This window comes from Salmo trutta, chromosome 20 (assembly GCF_901001165.1).
Source record: "Salmo trutta chromosome 20, fSalTru1.1, whole genome shotgun sequence".
In the NCBI taxonomy this organism is placed as follows: domain Eukaryota; kingdom Metazoa; phylum Chordata; class Actinopteri; order Salmoniformes; family Salmonidae; genus Salmo; species Salmo trutta.
The window spans coordinates 50,082,911-50,104,422 of record NC_042976.1 but is presented as its reverse complement, the minus strand read 5'-3'; the positions used below and the strand labels follow the sequence as shown (position 1 = coordinate 50,104,422).

At 41.7% G+C, this 21,512-nt stretch overlaps 2 protein-coding genes, 1 long non-coding RNA gene and 1 other non-coding gene across 10 annotated transcripts in view; all 4 read right to left on the bottom strand.

Annotated features, from left to right (window-relative positions):
- The window catches only part of si:ch211-269e2.1 (cohesin subunit SA-2), a 48,493-nt gene extending 35,192 nt beyond the window's left edge, over window positions 1–13,301 (bottom strand). Inside the window, exons 1-7 of one of the 6 annotated variants that reach the window (XM_029703626.1) lie at window positions 13,198–13,301; window positions 8,012–8,148; window positions 5,358–5,445; window positions 4,615–4,779; window positions 4,272–4,368; window positions 4,043–4,116; window positions 98–169 (exon numbers count right to left, since the gene is read on the bottom strand). In XM_029703626.1, the coding sequence (XP_029559486.1) occupies window positions 98–169; window positions 4,043–4,116; window positions 4,272–4,368; window positions 4,615–4,779; window positions 5,358–5,445; window positions 8,012–8,055 (540 nt within the window). In that variant the 5' untranslated portion in view covers window positions 8,056–8,148; window positions 13,198–13,301. Of the gene's footprint in view, window positions 1–97; window positions 172–4,042; window positions 4,117–4,271; window positions 4,369–4,614; window positions 4,780–5,357; window positions 5,446–8,011; window positions 8,149–8,483; window positions 8,568–11,627; window positions 11,995–12,811; window positions 12,964–13,015; window positions 13,152–13,197 lie in introns of those variants that run through there. The other 5 variants (XM_029703631.1, XM_029703629.1, XM_029703630.1 and 2 more) reach the window with 5 other exon arrangements.
- Window positions 3,793–3,864, bottom strand: trnaa-ugc (transfer RNA alanine (anticodon UGC)). Its single transcript has one exon. It is a non-coding gene; the product is annotated as a tRNA-Ala (tRNA).
- Window positions 13,302–13,348: 47 nt separating the features above from the next.
- LOC115156218 (uncharacterized) lies at window positions 13,349–14,390 on the bottom strand. The gene is made up of 2 exons (XR_003868205.1): window positions 14,099–14,390; window positions 13,349–13,796 (listed from the first exon to the last, which is right to left on the bottom strand). It is a non-coding gene; the product is annotated as an uncharacterized LOC115156218 (long non-coding RNA).
- Window positions 14,391–17,248: 2,858 nt separating this feature from the next.
- On the bottom strand, window positions 17,249–20,828 carry LOC115156215 (P2Y purinoceptor 8). 2 transcript variants are annotated; one of them, XM_029703625.1, is made up of 3 exons: window positions 20,763–20,828; window positions 18,275–18,593; window positions 17,249–18,126 (listed from the first exon to the last, which is right to left on the bottom strand). In XM_029703625.1, exons 2-3 carry the CDS (start codon window positions 18,565–18,567, stop codon window positions 17,367–17,369), a joined length of 1,053 nt encoding a protein of 350 aa, XP_029559485.1. In that variant the 5' UTR covers window positions 18,568–18,593; window positions 20,763–20,828; the 3' UTR covers window positions 17,249–17,366. The 2 variants fall into 2 exon arrangements, with proteins under 2 accessions (XP_029559485.1, XP_029559484.1); XM_029703624.1 differs by lacking the exon at window positions 20,763–20,828 and having other exon boundaries at window positions 18,275–18,740.
- Between the last annotated feature and the right edge of the window lie 684 nt (window positions 20,829–21,512).

Genomic DNA, 21,512 nt, shown 5'->3' with positions numbered 1-21,512 from the left:
TGACTAAACTTGAAGTGCGGGACTTAACATGAAAATGGGGAACTAGATTCGTAAAGTGCTTTAATTTCTAAAATGTAAATACGTAACTGAAACTGACCATGTCCATGGGCCACGTCACAGTAAGGATCCAGGGGAAGGCCAGGAATTTCTTATACTGCAGCCCCGAACCCTGACACACAAAATTATTTAACAGAGTTAATTTCAGAGAAATAATCATCTTGTTGCAAAACAGTATATATATATATCCGCCATAATCTTAAAGCACTGCTAGGGTTTACACAGTCAAATGAGACAAATATTTTTTTTAATAAAAATAACTGTACAAATTAGGGATTGAACGTTATTTATACGGGTTACATGGAGAAAAATCAGACCTCTCTGAAATGAAAATGGATGGCCCTCCCGTCAGCAAAATATATTTCACCTTAACCCTCCCTGTATGCTTGAAAAAAATAGAGACACTCCCCTATACCCAAAATAATAATTTAAAGAAAGTGGATAGCAGAGAACATGTCTACTGAGAAAATAACCCTCACTTCTTGGACAGACCAGAGCCTTACAGTAGCTTGGGAAGTATTCATCCCCCTTGGCATTTTTCCTATTTTGTTGTCTTACAACCTGGAATTAAAATTGACTTTTGGGGGGGTTAGTATCATTTGATTTACAACATACTACCACTTTGAAGATGCAAAATATTTTATTGTGAAACAAACAAGAAATAAGACAAAACAAATTACTGAAAACTTGAGCGTGCATAACTATTCACCCCCCCCCCCCCCCCCAAAGTCAATACTTTGTAAAGTCACCTTTTGCAGAAATTACAGCTGCAAGTCTCTTGGGGTATGTCTCTATAAGCTTGGCACGTCTAGCCACTGGGATTTTTGCCCATTCTTCAAGGCAAAACCACTCCAGCTCCTTCAAGTTGGATGGGTTCCGCTGGTGTACAGCAATCTTTAAGTCATACCACATATTCTCAATTGGATTGAGGTCTGGGCTTTGACTTGGCCATTCCAAGACATTTAAATGTTTCCCCTTAAACCACTCGAGTGTTGCTTTAGCAGTATGCTTAGGTTCATTGTCCTGCTGGAAGGTGAACCTCTGTCCCAATCTCAAATTTCTGGAAGACTGAAACAGGTTTCCCCTCAAGAATTTCTCTGTATTTAGCGGCATCCATTATTCTTTCAATTCTTACCAGTTTCCTAGTCCCTGCCAATGACAAACATCCCCACAGCATGATGCTGCCACCACCACGCATCACTGTGGGGATGTTGTTCTCGGGGTGATGAGAGTTGTTGGGTTTTCCTTGATGGCCAAAAAGCTCAATTTTAGTCTCATCTGACCAGAGTACCTTCTTCCATATGTTTGGGGAGTCTCCCACATGCCTTTTGGCGAACACCAAACATGTTTGCTTATTTTTTTCTTCAAGCAATGACTTTTTTTCTGGCCACTCTTCCGTAAATCCATCTTTGTGGAGTGTACAGCTTAAAGTGGTCCTATGGACAGATACTCCAATCTCCGCTGTGGAGCTTTGCAGCTCCTTCTGGGTTGTCTCTTTGTTGCCTCTGATTAATGCCCTCCTTGCTTGGTCCATGAGTTTTGGTGGGCAGCCCTCTCTTGGCAGGTTTGTTGTTGTGCCATATTCTTAAAAAAATATATATAATGGATTTAATGGTTCTCCGTGTGATGTTCAAAGTTTTGGATATTTTTTTATAACCCAATCCTGATCTGTACTTCTCCACAACTTTGTCCCTGACCTGTTTGGAGAGCTCATTGGTCTTTATGGTGTCGCTTGCTTGGTGGTATTGCAGACTCTGGGGCCTTTCAGAAGAGGTATATATATAATGAGATCATGTGACAGATCATGTGACACAGATTGCACACGGATGGACTTTATTTAACTAATTATGTGACTTCTGAAGGTAATTGGTTGCACCAGATCTTATTTAGGGGCGAATACATATGCACCCCTTTTTTTTAAACAAGTAATTTTTTTCCAAATGTCCATTACTTGAAATCCAAATAAAAATCAATTTAAATTACAGGTTGTAATGCAACAAAATAGGAAAAACGCCAATGGGGATGAGTACTTTTGCAAGGCACTGTAGATATGCCGTTTTAGAAACTGTTCTTCGTCCTGTAAGCATTACATGGCAACTTAGGAATTTTGATAGCGCACAGGGCTGCAGGTCAGAAGGTTGTGGGTTCACAGACCACCATGGGCAAGAGTAGGGGCGGAAAGATCTCCTTTAAAGTAAAAGCATTGCATGAATCTACCATCTATCCTATTTCTCCAATGCCAAATCAGTGTGTCTTGTTTGCAACGAAACTGTCCCTGTTTGCAAATAATGAAATCTGAGCATGGTATTTTCAAAAGTTAGGCCTACCTTTCCACCCCCAAATGTATGCTTTAACTGCTGGCTACTCTTCTTCCGTGGCTTAACCCAACGAGAGAAGGTCACAAGTGTTTCCCTAAAAGCTGTCTGGGTTAAAACATCTTCTATTTTACATAAAGTGAATAGCTTTATCAATTGATAATGACAGAATTAGATTACTTCCCAATCAAAGTCAGCCTCGGAGTGTCAAAGAAACGAAACAATAATTAAAGCATCACGGACCAACGCGCTATAGATCACTTTATATAAATCGGATCAGTTTTATTTTCTTCAAAATCTTAAGCTAACAAGGGTTAGGCCTGTGCTTTTTGCCATTTCCTTTAATAAAAAGTAGGCCTATGGCATACCCTCTCGTACCCCCTCAAATAGAGTCTTGGTTTTAACTTAACAGCCCTTGACATATAGGCTATTTAAAGAGCACATGGTGGGTGGAGGAATTGACTGACATCTATGCATATAGCAGCCTATAGCCTAATTTTGTCTGTCAAACAGGTAGGCCTACCTCTTATTTCTTAAATAGGAATAAGTAGACTCCAACAAACTCCTCTTGTTAATATTAAAGTCTAATTAAAATGAAGACGCTTAAAATGAATTATGCCTACTCAAATTTGCCTCCTTTAGCACCATGAGCTGTCCATTTCTGATTGATCGTGCAGCGGCTGCTGCTTCAAGTTCCAAAACATTTGGAAGAAACCTTTTGACTCCCCTCCTGAACTGCCATCGTAGCCCTACACAGCACAGCCATTGGTTAAGCAGCACACAAAAACGTTTTTGACCAGCAAGAGCAGAGCAGGCTCAGGGTTGGAATATCCATTGCAGTGTGTAAGGCAGGCTAGTTTTATTTACACTATCCCAGCAGCTCTCTTAGAAATACAACTTTGCTCTGTGCTTCTCTTAGCATGCACTTCGTAGCCTATAGACTATGGATAATTTGATTGAGACCATAGGAGTAATATAGGAGTAATATTACGCGCCCAGTGGAAAATCAGAGATGAGGAGCGGCATCAGGCACACACCGATAGGTAGTCTAATAAGCAACTAATTCTAAAACACTGAGAAACATGGGCCTCCCCATCTAGTAGATGTAAAACAAATCTAAACCCTTCCCTTGACTGAAATTGAAAAAGCATGACCATTTTCCTCCAGGTAACCATACTGTAAATTTCAATCAGTCCCTTATACGATATTTTTATATTTAAAAAAAGAAATCAATACAGTAATGAGATATTTATGATATGGACATTCCATTCCTGCTAAACAGTGGATATATAAACAGCTAAACAATTATTATATGGACTTGGTCTTTTACATTTACATTTTAGTCATTAGCAGACGCTCTTATCCAGAGCGACTTACAGTAGTGAATACATTTCATTAAAAAAAAATGTTTTCTGTACTGGTCCCCCGTGGGAATCGAACCCACAACCCTGGCGTTGCAAGCACCATGCTCTACCAACTGAGCCACAGGGGACTACAAGCTGTCTGGGTTAAAAAGTATTATATCAATTCTGAGAACAGTAATATTTTACACACAAAAGCATTTCAGATTTTTGTTGTTGAAAAATGGGTTGATATTGCATTTTGCAACAAAACTCTTCAAATATAGATGGTAGACAGAGAGGAGGACACAATGACTGACAGACCCACACCTCATCCAATTCCTCCACCATCTTCCTCATGACATCATCCTGCCTGCTTTGGAACATCTCAGCTGTCACCAAACCTGGAAAGGGTGACAAGCACCACAGTTTGTAACAACCTGTATTCAAATACCTCATACTACATTACATGACTTATTCCCTTATAGTTAACTTCTTCTAATCATGTATGCATTTGGTGGGTGTTGGGGAGGGTTGGGTGTTTTGTGTGTGCGCTTGCCTTTGCAACCAGAACACTGGATGAAGAAGCTAATGAGGTCCAGGAGGCCAGAGTCTCTGTCTGTGATGTACGCCTCAATCCAATCATCAACTACAGCCTGCAGGGAAGACAGACAGACAAACTCTCCCACTTTACATGTAGAAACAAAGGTGTCAGATACAAGATCAAGTCCAAAAGATCATACAGCATTGTTGGAGGGATTATTATGACAAAAAATAGATCTTCCCACTAGGCACAGACGTAAATTCAACGTCTATTCCACATTGGTTTACTGTAATTTCATTAAAATGACATGGAAACAATGTTGATTCAACCAGTGTGTGCCCAGTGTGTTTATTCGTACCTGCATGGCACTCCTGCCCATGGTGACCACCTCGAACAATGTGACGGCCTCAATGTCCCCATGTTTGAGGTGTCTGTTCTGTGCCCGACCCAGACTGCCATTGGTTACCTTGGTGTGTCTGCGCTTGGCATTCTCAGAGCCGCCCCGTGCCCTCCTCTTCCCTCTCTGAAAGGTTAAATACAGAGAGACCGACAACCACACACACAGACACCCAAACAGGAACATAGACTATTACTGTACAGACCATTTACGTTTCTGGAACACTCTTGGCTGAGTACCCAAAGTCTATATACAAAGTCGACATAGTAAATTCTTTACTAAACTATTTTTGATATCCTTATCTGATTATCATGTTAACTGAATAAGAAAGTATCCACCAGTGTTCCCCAATCAAAGCACAGCCCATCCTAGTTGTAGGCTGTAAAGTAGCCTGTGTAATATGTCTCTGTGCCATTGTAGATCTTATCACAGGAGGCCGGTGGCAGCTTAATTGGGGAGGACGGGCTCATAATAATCCCTAGAACTGAATAAATGGAATCAAACACATCAAAAAACATGGTTTAAGTGTTTGATACCATTCCATTCCAGCTATTATTATGAGCCTGTCTTCTGCTCACCAGTCTCCTGTGGATCCTATTATATGTAAATGACCAGCATTGAAATTCTACAATGTGTTAATGACCAGCAGTGAAATTCTACATGACCAGAAGTGAGATTGGAATATGTAAATGTTCAGCACCCACCAAACTCTTCTGACTGTTCTCATTCCCGGCTCCGCCCACTGTGTGATTGACAGCTCCAGAGAAGTTTGCATCCACAGCCAAGTTCTCACTGGGAAATCACAGATGATACTGATGGACAAACTACCACACAGGGCATTATTCAGAAAATAATTAACCTAGGCCTGTATTTAATCAATTGTAGATAGTGGATTTTCTGCATAGAGGACCGGCATGATGGGCAGATCTTAAGTCGTCCGCATGCTTCCCATCCGAAAACAGTTTGTGCATTATTATGATGACATTTTGTGACGTTATTTTTTTTGGTCTTTGGTAAGGGTTTTTCCGGCTGTGAGTGCGCACAACATTTTTTTTCTCGAGGCAAGCCGAAGTCAGTAACCTAAATCTACGTCCCTCCGTTGGTGATTAGTACCAAAGTATGGATTCTTCAATTAAGTGTTTGTTGTCATTCAACAAGAGACGACTCGTTTTCATCTTACATTTACATGTTTTCATCTTACATTTACATTTTTCCACTTGAAATACTGTACCAAACATATTAGTGTGCAATTTTACAGCTAAATCTCCAATGCAAAAACATCAAAAGGAATGACACATTTCTTGAGTTATTTTAGATTAATTCTGACTACGGCATCTCAAGATGGACAAATAGTACTATTACCGTTTTTTTTCACCGAAGGTCTTAAGGGAGTATGCGAGCACACGTTCGGTTCGCCTAGTCAGCCGAACCGAAGCAGGCTGATGCCTTTTTTAGGCTAGGGTTACATTAAGCAACTTTCACACAATTTCTGTTGCAGGTGACATCGTCTCAAGCAACTTCGCTATTACATGAAGCAATTCAAACACAATTAAAATGGCATGCAACAGCCAATCAAATTAAAGCTGTTTGTTTGAATATTCTAAACTCACCCCATGCCATCTGTTGCATTACATTATGGTTTCCCAAATTATTTGTTTATCCAACTGTTTGGTTATTGTAACAGCATGTATATACAAGAAATGCAGCCTGTACAATTTAGCTAGCTAGCAAATAGGAATTGCAAACACCAATGCAGCTAGCTATTGTAGCAATGAGCAAACCAAGCTAGCAACAAACTAGCTAAGCTACCTAGCACAGTTCATGTTGAAACTGGTCAGGGAGAGGTTTGGGTTCACCATGTACAATAATGTGTATACATCTCCTGTTGTGCTAGTCTCTGTTCTCTCAACCCTGATCGCGGGTTGTGCTTCGTAGCACTGACAGCTGTGTTGACATGACAACTCAAGCTCCCGAGTGGTGCAGCGGTCTAAGGCACTGCATCTCAGTGCTAAGGGAATCACTACAAACCCTGGTTCGGTTCCAGGCTGTATCACAACCGGCCGTGATTGGGAGTCCCATAGTGCGGCGCACAATTGGCCCAGCGTCATCCGGGTTAGGGTTTGGCTGGGGTAGGCCGTCATTGTAAATAAGAATTTGTTCTTAACTTACTTGCCTAGTTAAATAAAATAAAAAAAACAGTCAGAATTCCAAACCTTTGAATGGATCATGTGACAAAAGTGTTTGTTTTGATTGACTGTTGCTTGCAACTAGTTGCACAAAGTTGAAAAGTTTCAACTGGATACAACCAGAGTTGCTTATTAGTTGCGGGGGGCGGGGGCGGGTGTTTCATGAAGCAATCAAGAAGCAAACTCAGTTGCAAGCAACTAAAATTGCTGGCAAATTGCATTAGGCAGCCTTAGGGTGCCTGGCCCGCCCCTAGCGTACATCCTTGTGTAACAGTGTAGGTTCCGTCCCTCTCTTCGCCCCAACCTGGGCTCGAACCAGGGACCCTTGCACACATCAACAACTGACACCCCACAAAGCATCGTTACCCATCGCGCCACAAAAGCCGCGGCCCTTGCAACGCAAGGGGAAACCCTACTTCGAGTCTCAGAGCGAGTGACGTCACTGATTGAAACGCTATTAGCGCGCACCACTGCTAACTAGCCATTTCACATCGGTTACACTTGCCCGTCCAAATAAAACATGTAAATATTGAGAATTTATTTGACTGAGACGCGCGGGTGACAGAAAGACGCATCAATCTCAGATAAAGCAGCCAAGCGAGTGAAACAGCACCCCTCTGTCCCATTTATCTGATGCTGTCTGGCCAAAAAGAGTATGGCATGTCCCATCATCGTTCAGAGAAGTCTTCCAGTGCATGCAATCTAACAATTTCTATATCAGGTGTCAACTCCAGTGGGGCACCAGTCATTTTTTTACTTGGGTAGTTTAGGGGTTGCTTGGTTGTAATCTATGGTGTATATACGGGGGCTTCAGCACCATCAAGCCCCTCTCTGGAGCCGCCCATCGTCAACTACCCAACTATTCCATCTACTGCTGCGCAACTGAGTGCACATCTTGAAAGCTACTAGGCATATCTATAACTGACTGAATCCCGGCATACGAGATTATATTACTGCTACAACAACAGCATTAGCCTGAGTGCAAGTCTGTTTCTGCTTTAGACAATTTGTTGTTGTCTTATTTGCTAAGACAAAACATTTGCATTGTTGATAACAGAAACAGTCAGGCACCCTGGCTACTATCTTTCCATAATCAGCTTGATTAAGAGGTTTCAGAGAGTGGAAAGTTACCACTATTTCATAAATGTTGTTAAAAGAAGAATGTTTCTTACTTCTGTACTGAGGACCTGGAGGTGACTGTAGGTTCTGCTATCATCTCTTCACATCATCCCACAGGAGCTGGGGGAGGTGGTGTGCGTTTCAGTGTACAGCTAGGAGTATAGATGTGTCCAGTGGTGTTTCAGAGTTGCTGTTGAAAAGGGAGACATGCAGATACTGCATCACAATAAATCCTCAGATGCACAAGATCTGTACAACTACACCATAGACTTGCAGTGCATACGGTATATAAAATGTAACAAATTACTGGCAAGAGCATGTCCATGTTGTCAGGCAATTGCTCTTAAAAGGGCCAATGCCTTATTTAGGGATGCAAATAATAGCATATTATTAACCAGATATAATAGCTGTAGTTGAATAGAGAGGGAGGCCTATAGGGCCATTGAGATGTACTGAAAAAGACGGTCGAAATGTGTAGCATTCATTTGTTTTCTGTGGACTTTATTCAATTGGAAGTGTACTCACGGTGGAAATTAGATTAGCCCTGTTGTAGCAGGATTAGATTAGCCCCCATATCCACATCGAAGGGACAGCAGCAGAGAAAGTGGAAAGTTTAAAGTTCCTCGGCATACACATCAACGACAAACTGAAATGTTTCACCACATTGTCTGTGTGGGTGGACAAGGCGCAATAGTGCCTCTTCAACCTCAGGAGGCTGAAGAAATTTGGCTTGTCACCCAAAACCCTGACTAACTTTTACATATCCACAATCGAAGAGCATCCTGTCGGGCTACATCACCGCCTGGTATGGCAACTGCTCCACCCTCAACCGCAAGGCTCTCCAGAGGGTGGTGCAGTCTGCACAACGTATCACCAGGGGCAAACTACCTGCCCTCCATGACACCTATAGCACCCAATGTCACAGGAAGGCAAAAAAGATAACCAAAGACAACAACCACCTGAGCCACTGCCTGTTCACACCGCTACCACCCAGAAGGTGAGGTCAGTACAGGTGCATCAAAACTGGGACCAAGAGACTGAAGAACAGCTTCTATCGCAAGGCCATCAGACTGCTAAACAGCAATCACTAACTCAGGGAGGCTGCTGCCTACATGGAGACCCAATCACTGGCCACTTTAACAAATGGATCACTAGTCACTTTAAACAATGCCACTTACATTACTCATATCATATGTACAGTTGAAGTCAGAAGTTTACATAAACGAGTTTTAATGACTCCAACCTAAGTGTTTCAACCACTCCACAAATTTCTTGTTAACAAACTATAGTTTTGGCAAGTTGGTTAGGACATCTACTTTGTGCATGACACAAGTCATTTTTCCAACAATTGTTTAGACAGATTATTTCACTTAATCACAATTCCAGTGGGTCAGACGTTTACGTACACTAAGTTGACTGTGCCTTTAAACAGCTTGGAAAATTCCAGAAAATTATGTCATGGCTTTATAAGCTTCTGATGGGCTGGTTGACATCATTTGAGTCAATTGGAGGTGTACCTGTGGATGTATTTCAAGGCCTATCTTCAAACTCAGTGCCTCAGTGCTTGACATCATGGGAAAATCAAAAGAAATCAGCCAAGACCTCTGAAAAAATGTGTAGACCTCTACAAGTCTGGTTCATCCTTGGGAGAAATTTCCAAACGCCTGAAGGTACCACATTCATCTGTACAAACAATAGTACGCAAGTATAAACACCATGGGACCACACAGCCGTCATACCGCTCAGGAAGGAGATGCGTTCTGTCTCCTAGAGATGAACGTATTTTGGTGCAAAAAGTGCAAATCAATCTCAGAACAACAGCAAAGGACCTTGTGAAGATGCTGGAGGAAACAGGTACAAAAGTATCTATATCCACAGTAAAACGAGTCCTATAGCAACATAACCTGAAAGGTCGCTCAGCAAGGAAGAAGCCACTGCTCCAAAACCACCATAATAAAGCCAGACTGCGGTTTGCAACTGCACATGGGGACAAATATCGTACTTTTTGGAGAAATGTCCTTTGGTCCGATGAAACAAAAATAGAACTGTTTGGCCATAAGGACCATCGTTATGTTTGCGTTATGTTTGGAGGCAAAAGTGGGACGCTTGCAAGCTGAAGAACACCATCCCAACCGTGAAGCACGCAGGTGGCAGCATCATGTTGTGGGGTGCTTTGCTGCAGGAGGGACTGGTGCACTTCACAAAATAGATGGCATCATGAGGTAGGAAAATTATGTAGATATATTGAAGCAACATCTCAAGACATCAGTCAGGAAGTTAAAGCTTGGTCGCAAATGGGTCTTCCAAATGGACAATGACCCCAAGCATACTTCCAAAGTTGTGGCAAAATGGCCTAAGGACAACAAAGGCAAGGTATTGGAGGGGCCATCACAAAGCCCTGACCTCAATCCTATAGAGAATTTGTGTGCAGAACTGAAAAAGCATGTGCGAGCAAGGAGGCCTACAAGCCTGACTCAGTTACACCAGCTCTGTCAGGAGGAATGGGCCAAAATCCACCCAACTTATTGTGGGAAGCTTGTGGAAGGCTACCTGAAACATTTGACCCAAGTTAAACAATTTAAAGGCAATGCTACCAAATACTAATTGAGTGTATGTAAACTTCTGACCCCCTAGGAATGTGATGAAAGAAATACAAGCTGAAATAAATCATTCTCTCTTCTATTATTCTGACATTTCACAGTCTTAAAATAAAGTGGTGATCCTAACTGACCTAAAACAGGGAATTTTTACTAGGATTAAATGTCAGGAATTGTGAAAAACTGAGTTTAAATGTATTTGACAAGGTGTATGTAAACTTCTGACTTCAACTGTATTTTATACTATCTATTGCACCTTGCCTATGCTGCTCGGCCATCGCCCGTCCATATATTTACATGTACATATTCTCATTCACCCCTTTTAGATAAGTGTATTTGGTAGTTGTTGGGGAACTGATAGATTACTTGTTAGATATTACTGCACTGTCGGAACCAGAAGCACAAGCATTTCACTACACTCGCATTAACATCTGCTAACCATGTATGTGATAAATAAAATTTGATTTGAGATAGACATGGTAAAGTACAGAAAAACTTGAGATAATGTAAAATAGAGAGTGAAGTCACAAATCTGTATTTTTCTACCAGATACAGCTGACTCCTGAAAAATGGCTTGGGGCTGTCTTGAATGTGTCAAGACTGTGCAGATATCTGGAATAAGAACAATGATGGTGTTTGTTATTTGACTGATTGTGAACTAGACATGCACTTAAAATGAGTTTGCACTTAACCTATTTAAAATCAGTTTCAACTGTATCTGCAACAGCCTTATCATAGTGCTCTACTGAACAATCCCTTGGTGTGTATTCTGCACCTTGCTGGCTGTCACATATTTAAATAGGATAATTAGTACCCATGCTGTCATCTCCCAGGAGTCACAGGCGTGTGTGTACCAGGGTGAAGACAACGCCTGTTGTCTGAAGAAGAAACAAATAATCTGTTGGAGCTGCGAATGATATGAATTTAAACCAAAGGTGTAAATGTAAGGGATGGAGAATGAATGTAAATTCAATCGCCTGTATCTTGAGTTTTCAGCGGCAGTGTAGCATCACTCAAGTGGGTGCTACACAGTGGAGTATCGACATATGGCTAAACAATGCACTTAACGTACGTTCTCTTGAGCGGCGTTTTAGAAAACGCAAGTTACATCTTCGGTCGTTGTAGGAAAGATGCATCGTTAAAACACTCGTAAGCCTAATATAAATTCCATCGCTATCGGGAAACCGGGCCGTGGAACAGAATAACTATCATATCATCTGAAATGGTCATCATTACATAATGTTCATTATACTAGGCCCATAGTGTCATGCAACATTAATATAAATACATCCACTTCCAGGCAAGTATTTAAGCAATAAGACGCAGTGCTGTATCATGAATACAGTCATAGGGCGTTGTTCGGTCCGACGTGATAGCGAAGCATGAATACAAATTGATCAGAGAATTACTATTGTATTACCGCCACAGGATATAGACTTCCTGATCAAAATATGAGCAACATGCCCACCCCAACTAGCCATTGGCTATCTATCTGCCAGTGATCATAAAGCACGCATTTTGAATGAACGCTTCGAGAAGCACTCCGAATTTCGAGTTATCACTTCTTGCCACAAAGTCAACGTGGGCTATATCGTAAAAATTCATGAGACAAAAATGTGCTTCTTGGTCCTAATTTAAGGTTAGGATTAGGTATGAAGTTAGGTCAAAGCAGAAATAGGCGGGGTTTATGACCTTGTGGTAAAGGGACAGTGACCACAGATGATCCATTATATTGACAAGATACTCCATTGGCCATTCTAACAAGGGAAATAAATATCTTCAAACATGGAGGGCAGCCGGGAAGAGGCAAGATCAGGTGGGATCCTTCTAGCCAATGAGAGGGCGCAACTGTTTCCATTAGTTACCAAAGCCAATAGTTGACTATTCTCGTACAAAATCATTTTAAAAATGCCTTTTTGGTCTTAGTTTAACGTTAAAGTTAGCAGTGCGGTTAAGTTTAGGTTTAAAAATCACAATTTAAGAAGATAGAAATAGGCTGGGGTAATGGCATTGTGGCTGTGGTAAGGATGACGACCAGGCTGTAAAGTGTTTTGTCTCAAAGTTGCTGGGATGTCACGTGTCCTACTTATACCAGTACATTCGTAACAACCTCGTCATTAAAACGCTTACATTCGATTAAATAAGCCACACGTAGCAAATAAGCCATTACATATTTTGTTAACCAAATTCGACACACTCATTGACCTCGACACAAAATTCCTCGCTTGGTGAGCGGAAAGAAATACAAAACGCCACCTGCTGGAGAAGACAGAGTTTGTGCCCAGTTATCCCTCTCTCTTCGTCTCTTCCTCTCTGCTGTGACTGCTTCCTCCAGCCTCTCAGTTCCCATCCCCCACGTTTCACTAGTTCATTCCGATACGAATGTCATGGGCTGGCTACTTCTACAGTAAATGTCTTTTGACGGTGTGGCATAATATTTGAATAGTGTAGTAGACCTACCTAACGTTTCTCATCTCGTTTCAATCTCGATGTTTTGATAAGAACAAGCTCAAACAACAACATCGATCTCACATAGGGCTGAACAGCTGACTGAAGTGCTGACTATTGCAAGAAAACATGAGTATAACACGTTCCGTAATAAAAGTCTGAAAACCTGTCCTGATAAAATGTAATGTTCTTACCAGAAGCGTGAGAATTTCAAATAGCAGCTGTCAATAAGCAGTGCCAGGTCCCTTATGTGACAGCGCCATCCAGTGGAATTATATCAACAGAACAAAAGCAGGAGGAGGGACATAGACCTGACCTATCCTAAAAAAAGAGAAAAAGTCAAACTTTTGCAGTATTCCTTTGTAATTTAATTGATATATAGTTTCAGGTGGACATGTTTATTGTATAATGACAGGTGGTAAACATTTGGATGTCTAAAGCTTAATTATAAATTACAAGACATTTGACATTTTCATATGGGTGTCAAAGGCAACCATAGAATAATACCATTTTCAAAACTGCTACAGATCAATTTTAAGTTGAACATAGTATAGGGCTTCATTTGATGTCTAACACGTCCTATGGAAACCCTCTTCATCATTTTTTTCCCATGTTTCTTTGGTAGTAACTTTTAATATTTAATTTTTTCTATTTCTAAAATATGGAACTGTAGCAGTCGTAATGGAAGGAAATCAGCTTGTCAAGTGCTCAAGGTGTAGACTTTATTTGCAGGTCTTTCATGGTGGTCCAACAGTGAAGGCGCCATTTAATAGAAAATATCAGGCAAATCAACCTGGCACATAAATGCATATAAATCAGACATGCTTATTCATGTTGTAACAAATCTTGATATAAATATTCAGAACTCTGTCAAGACTCAAAAAATGCAAACAACATTCTGATCAACCACATAGTGGTGCTATAACAGGCACCTATTAATATCTCTTGATCTGTTTGACTCCGAGTTACGGAATTTGCACACATTCTCAGGGATGTGAGTCTAGCTAACCTGTAGAGCAGGGGTATTCAACTCTTACACTATGAGGTCCGGAGCCTGCTGGTTTTCTGTTCTTCCTGATAATTCATTTCACCCACCTGGTGTCCCAGATTAGAGGGGAACAATGAAAAAATGCAGTGGAACTGGCTTCAATCTCCGGAGTTGAGTTTGAGGGCTGTGGAGTATTCTTATGTTTGGCCTCATGGTGGTGCTGTTGGAAAAAGGAAAGCTGCTGAGCAAGTTCTCTAGAATCTTTGAAAGAAAAAGGAGGTTTGACATGGGCCTATAATTTTTCTAATCTGGATCAATTGTTTTCTAGATATTTTTGTTTAGATTTTCAATATACAGTATCTCACAAAAGTGAGTACACCCCTCACATTTCTGTAAATATTTGAGTATATTTTTTCATGTGACAACACTGAAGAAATGACACTTTGCTACAATGTAAAGTAGTGAGTGTACAGCTTGTATAACAGTGTAAATTTGCTGTCCCCTCAAAATAACACAACACAGAGCCATTAATGTCTAAACCGCTGGCAACAAAAGTGAGTATACCCCTAAGTGAAAATATCCAAATTGGGCCCAAAGTGTCAATATTTTGTGTGGCCACGATCATTTTCCAGCACTGCCTTAACCCTCTTGGGCATGGCGTTCACCAGAGCTTCACAGGTTGCCACTGGAGTCCTCTTACACTCCTCCATGACGACATCACGGAGCTGGTGGATGTTAGAGACCTTGCACTCCTCCACCTTCCGTTTGAGGATGCCCCACAGATGCTCAATAGGGTTTAGGTCTGGAGACATGCTTGGCCAGTCCATCACCTTTACCCTCAGCTTCTTTAGCAAGGCAGTGGTCGTCTTGGAGGTGTGTTTGGGGTCGTTATCGTTGGAATACTGCCCTGCGGCCCAGTCTCCGAAGGGAGGGGATCATGCTCTGCTTCAGTATGTCACAGTACATGTTGGCATTCATGGTTCCCTCAATGAACTGTAGCACCCCAGTGCCGCCAGCACTCATGCAGCCCCAGACCATGACACTCCCACCACCATGCTTGACTGTAGGCAAGACACACTTGTCTTTGTACTCCTCACCTGGTTGCCGCCACACACGCTTGACACCATCTGAACCAAATAAGTTTATCTTGGTCTCATCACACCACAGGACATGGTTCCAGTAATCCATGTCCTTAGTCTGCTTGTCTTCAGCAAACTGTTTGCGGGCTTTCTTGTGCATCATCTTTAGAAGAGGCTTCCTTCTGGGACGACAGCCATGCAGACCAATTTGATGCAGTGTGCGGCATATGGTCTGAACACTGACAGACTGACCACCCACCCCTTCAACCTCTGCAGCAATGCTGGCAGCACTCATACGTCTATTTCCCAAAGACAACCTCTGGATATGACGCTGAGCACATGCACTCAACTTCTTCGGTCGACCATGGCGAGGCCTGTTCTGAGTGGAACATGTCCTGTTAAACCGCTGTATGGTTTTGGCCACCGTGCTGCAGCTCAGTTTCAGGGTCTTGGCAATCTTCTTATAGCCCAGGCCATCTTTATGTAGAGCAACAATTATTTTTTTCAGATCCCCATGAGGTGCCATGTTGAACTTCCAGGGACCAGTCAGTATGAGGGAGTGTGAGAACGATGACACCAAATTTAACACACCTGCTCCCCATTCACACCTGAGACCTTGTAACATTAACGAGTCACATGACACCGGGGAGGGAAAATGGCTAATTGGGCCCAATTTGGACATTTTCCCTTAGGGGTGTACTCACTTTTGTTGCCAGCGGTTTAGACATTAATGGCTGTGTGTTGAGTTATTTTGAGGGGACAGCAAATTTACACTGTTATACAAGCTGTACACTCACTACTTTACATTGTAGCAAAGTGTCATTTCTTCAATGTTGTCACATGAAAAGATATACTCAAATATTTACAAAACTGTGAGGGGTGTACTCACTTTTGTGAGATACTGTATACACTGGCAACAGCCAAAATAGATAACCTCTAAATCAGGCTCAACCTGTAGCATCTGAACAGACACAGGTTTTCAAGACCGCTCATCTGCTATTTCTTTGCTCGCTGACTGCGTGGTGTGTTTTCGGGACCATCCACCTGTGGGTGTCTGACTGCCGACATTTTCGGCCATTTCTACATGTAGAATCGGTTCGCGCTAGGTTTGCAAATTACTGTTGGAACTCTGTTTAGAGGTGCTAAGTACTCTCGGCCAGCAAAGGCTAACCGTGTCCATGCCAAGAAACCAAAATGAATCTGAATCAGAGGACCTCAAACTGATACATATGCACTTGCAAAGGCAATTCCCATATCCATCATTACATTGGTAAATGCATCTAAATAAGACTTAATCTCAACATTTTATCACAGTTCCTAAATTGAACACTTTTCATAGTACCAATCGAACCCAATCGTAGTGCACAGGCCATAAAGGCCTCTTTCTATGCACGCTCAGATGTTTACATTTTTACAATTTACTCATTTAGCAGACACTTTTATCCAGAGCGACTTACAGTTAGTGCATTCATCTTAAGGTAGCTAGGTTAGAAATGTTTACATTTACATTTTAGTAATTTAGCAGACACTCATATCCAGAGAGACTTACACTGCATTTATCTTAAGATAGCTAGATGGGACGACCATATATCACAGTCATAGTAAAAAGGAAATTCCTCAATAAGAAATTTATCAGCTAAGCCAGTGCTAGTAGGAAAAGACAAATGCAATTATTATAATTTTTTAAATATATTTACTTATGGAGTGTTCCAATGTTCCACATTGGGGAAATTACATCAAAATCTCAGAGAATGAGAATGTTAAATTAATATTTATTTCATGAATGAATAGAATTTCGGGATTTAAACTTATCTGAACAGGGGATATTATAAAATGACATCTCTCTCAGTTTTTGTTGTTGTAATTTTTACCCCCTTTTCTCCTCAATTTGTAGTTACAGTCTTGTCCCATCGCTGCAACTCCCATGCGGACTTGGGAAAGGCGAAGGTCAAGACCCATTCGTCCTCCGAAACACGACCCTGCAAAGCCACACTGTTTCTTGACACACTGCTCGCTTAACCCGGAAGCCAGCTGCACCAATCTGTCGGAGGAACGTGCATGCGCGTGGCCTGCCACAAGGAGTCGCTAGAGTGTAATGGACAAAGACATCCCGGCCGGCCAAACCCTCCCCTAACCTGGACGACGCTTGGCCAATTGTGCGCCGCTTCATGGGTCTCCCGGTCACAGCCGGCTGCGACACAGCCTGCGATCGAACCCGGGTCTGTAATGACGCCTCTAACACTGCGATGCAGTGCCTTGGAGCGCTGCGCCACTCGGGAGGCCCTCTCTCTGTTTTTTAACAGTGTTGTTTAACAGACACTCTGCCCTTCTCTCCACCCTGTCCCTCAGACACATACTGGGCGGAGAACAGGCTCTCTCTGTGCAAGTCTGTCTTCCCCGTGTCCAGACTGCTCAGTGTTCTCAGCCTTAGCATCTGCCTCAACTTCTTCCGGAACTCCCTAGAGGCAAAGTAGTAGATGAAGGGGTCCAGGCAGCTGTTGAAGCAACTGAGGGAGAGAGTCAGCTTGTAGGCCATGTACAAAGACTCCCCATAGAAGAGCCTCCGGATGGTGTGAGCCAGAAGGAGGATGTTGTTGGGAGTGAAGCAGAGCGTGAAGACCGTTAGGACGGTGACGGCGAGACCTATAGCCTTATCCTTCTGTTTGGTCTTGGAGTCTCGGGCCAGCTTGCGGATGATGCTGATGTAGCAGAAAACAGTGATGCAGAACGGGATGAGGAAGAGGATGACAAACAGTGCAAGGAGGAAGGCAGCCCAGGCCACCATGGATGGAAGCATGTCCCTCTTCAGAACGTCGAAGCAGGTGGTGATCCTGAGTTCTGGAACGTGGAACGTCAGGTCGGTTATAGTGAGTGGGTACAGGACCAATAGGACGACTGTCCACATGGCGAAGCAAACAATCACAGCGAATGACTTCCTTTCCCTGGTCTCACAGAAGAGCATGGGCCGGCAGATGCCCAGGTAGCGGTCTCCACTGATGGCAGTCATAGTTAGAATTGAGCAGTACATGTTGGCAAAGAACACCAGGGTCAAGAGCCTGTGGAAGATCAGAATATAATTAATCATTATTCATCTGTGATGAAAGAAAGTTGTTGGCTCTTGTCCAGGGCTTGTAAAAGGCACATCTACCTCAATGGGACTGATCAGGATAAATAAATGATAGTCAAAAGAATAAACAAGAATACCTGCACATGGCCGGGCCTAGGCTCCAATTATACCCCTGCATCTGATACATGATCTGGAAGGGCAGGACGAGGCCCAAGGTCAGGTCAGTCAGGGTCAGGTTGATCATGAAGATGATGGAGGGAGTTTTGGGAGAGGTATGGAAGAGGAGGAGCCACATGGAGAGGCTGTTTCCTACCAGGTTGATGATGGTGACTACAATGTAGACAATGGAGATTGCTGTACTGGCTGTCACGTTCTGGAACAGGGACAAGGTGGTATTGTCCAGTTTGGTGCTGTTGGAACTCCATGCCATGGTAACAATGACTTCACACAGACAACCTATGATCAGGCAGACATTTAGATTCATGTAAAAAGGTAGCATGATCCTGTCTGTAGTGTCACCTGGGATCTGAACCCGTTTTAAAACCAGATTTGGCAGAATATCGTGCCAATGAATTAAAACCTGTTAAATTCTGAGTGTTTGTTTTGGACAAGGTACCAGGTCCTGCGAGTTTGGTAGATACTTTTTGTTATACAACATTATTTTATAATGCTAGCGAGCCAGGCTAGGTATGATATCACAGATGAAAGGGGAATGATACAGTAACTAGCTAAATACATCAAGCTAAAGTGTAATGTGATGTAGCTTGTCACAACTCAAATCATACCTCCCCCCAGAAAGACCATAAATAATGTGCTATGGTCATATTCATAGAGCATGCAATGTAGGTCAAGTCACCAAAAGTGCAAACATTTAGTATGCATGGAAATGGTACACCCTGGTGGTCATTGTAAAGCAATGCATTTCCTTCTCCGTCCACATGGCCTCGTATGAGTCCTCCACATGTGCCGTTGATCTAGCTCATCGTTTACAATAGGAAAAGTGAATGGGAAAATACGTTTGAAGTTTCCTCACCTGCCTGAGTCATATTTTAATTAGTTCTACTCCATAACTTGAAAGCCCTGGTTGCTAAGGTCGTTTTAAGATGTCAGGTTTAAAAATCCATTTAGCCATTTTGGCACAGTGACTCACTAACCAAGCCAGATCCAAATGGTTTCAAGTGGCCAAGAGACGTCATGTGATCACCTACTGCTATCTAGTGGACTAACTGGGAATCAGACAGGGGTTATATTTACTGTACATCAATAGATAGATAGAGATTTCAGCTTCCTCATATGTATATCATTCCTGTATGAAGAAAGCACATTACACAAGCCCTGTGCTTTTAAAATGTCTGTGTTCCTATGAGAATGTGTGCATGTTTAGAGCGCAATCATTAGGTCAAAGATCAGAATCTTTGTTTTATCATTTTGGAACAGTAATTGGTGACATTTTTTGTTTCAAACCTAGAATTTGAAATCTCTTATTCCCCAACCAAAAATTCTCCCGACAAAAAACTAAAACTGTACATTTCAAGGGTTGTAGCTCAGGCTCTGTAGTAGTCACATTGTTTCCCTTATCAGAATCCCCCAGTTCTTACCTTTCTAATAGTACTAAGCATGTGTAGGACTTATAGTTTTGAAACTGAAATGTACCTTATGAGGGTAGCATACAATATTATGCGTTGTTTAGAAAATGCAACCAGTGGCCGTCAGTTTGAGGTTAAATGACTGCATACAGTTTATGCTTCTTCATTGAAGTGCATTGTTATTTAGACTTTTTTCTGAACTGAAAGCCAATATTAGGCTATCCCCTCGTCAAGTTGAAATATCATCACGCCTAGAACAGCCTCCAGGCTTCTGTATCATAACGGTAAATTCTGAATGAAAAAAAGTATTACATGGGGCAGTTATCAACAGACATGCTGGGGTAATAATTTTAATTATGTAGTAATACTAGACCTGTGCAAATATGAACTAGATCATGTGTTATAGATGTTGTAATAAAAAATATTGTCTATTAAATCTATATTTTTTTGCACTGAGTGTGATATTTGGCAATTGTTGTGGTGACAATTGATATGCTTTTTGACTGTAGTGAACCTCTACAACACTATCATACCTTTCACCCACACATTGTGATGGGGTAAATAACCACACACCAAATGTGACTGTTTCGGAGGCTTCTTGTGTCACATTAGACGAGCCAAAACTTCTCATGTGTTTCCTCTGCTGGCGCTTTCTGTATACTATAGAACACATTTCCAGTGCAGTACGAAATGTGAAATTCCAAAAGTGTATGATATTCCAACAGTGCATTGGCTCTTGCACAATGAATTCCCCTCCATGTGCAAGTGAAGTGGTACTCTAACCTTATACAAACTACATAACCAAAGCACAAGCTTTGCCAAATGTAAATAGCACAGGTACCCATTTCAATGAGTGCCTTGATTCTATACTTAAAATGTATAATAGAATATATCTGAATATTATCCCTATTGTCTGAGACAATGTTATCCCATATTGCAACAAAGAACAATTATACATTTTAGGCTGAATTTTTAACATTAGTCCAGATTGAAATATCTCTGTATGAAATGTAAAGCAAAAAGACCGAGCAGTACTTACCTCTGACAATACACAGACTCGAGTCAGAGAGGGGCGGTTGGGGCTGGATGTATTGGTACTTTAACGGGTCAGGAAACTGGTTGTGAGTGCACGTTCCTGTAAAAAAGGGAAGTGCGTCATGCTTCATATCCAACTCTTTTGCCATCATATGCAGGCAACACTAATAAACAGATTGCACATATTATGAGTAATATGTGCACTGTTTGTGTTTCATTTATTAGGTAAGTTGATTGTGGACACATTCTCATTTACAACAACGACCAGGAAAATAAATGCTGGTGACAAACATTGTTTGTCATTTGGGCAGCACTTATAATAATATATAATAATATTTCTTATTATATGTGTAAATGCAGTAAAAGACTGCCCCAAATTGTAGTTGCAGTGCATTTGGAAAGAATTCAGACCCCTTGACTTTTTCCACATTTTGTTTATCTTACAACCTTATTCCAAAATGGATTGAATTGTTAATTTTTTCCACATCAATCTACACACAATACCACGTAATGACAAAACATAAACACATTAAAAAACAATAATCCCACATTTATTACAAATAAAACCCCGAAATATTACATTTACATAAGTATTCAGACCCTTTACTCAGTACTTTGTTGAAGCACCTTTGGCAGCGATTACAGCCTCGAGTCTTCTTGGGTATGACATTACAAGCTTCGCACACCTGTATATGGGGAGTTTCTCCCATTTTTCTCTGCAGATCCTCTCAAGCTCTGTCAGGTTGGATGGGGA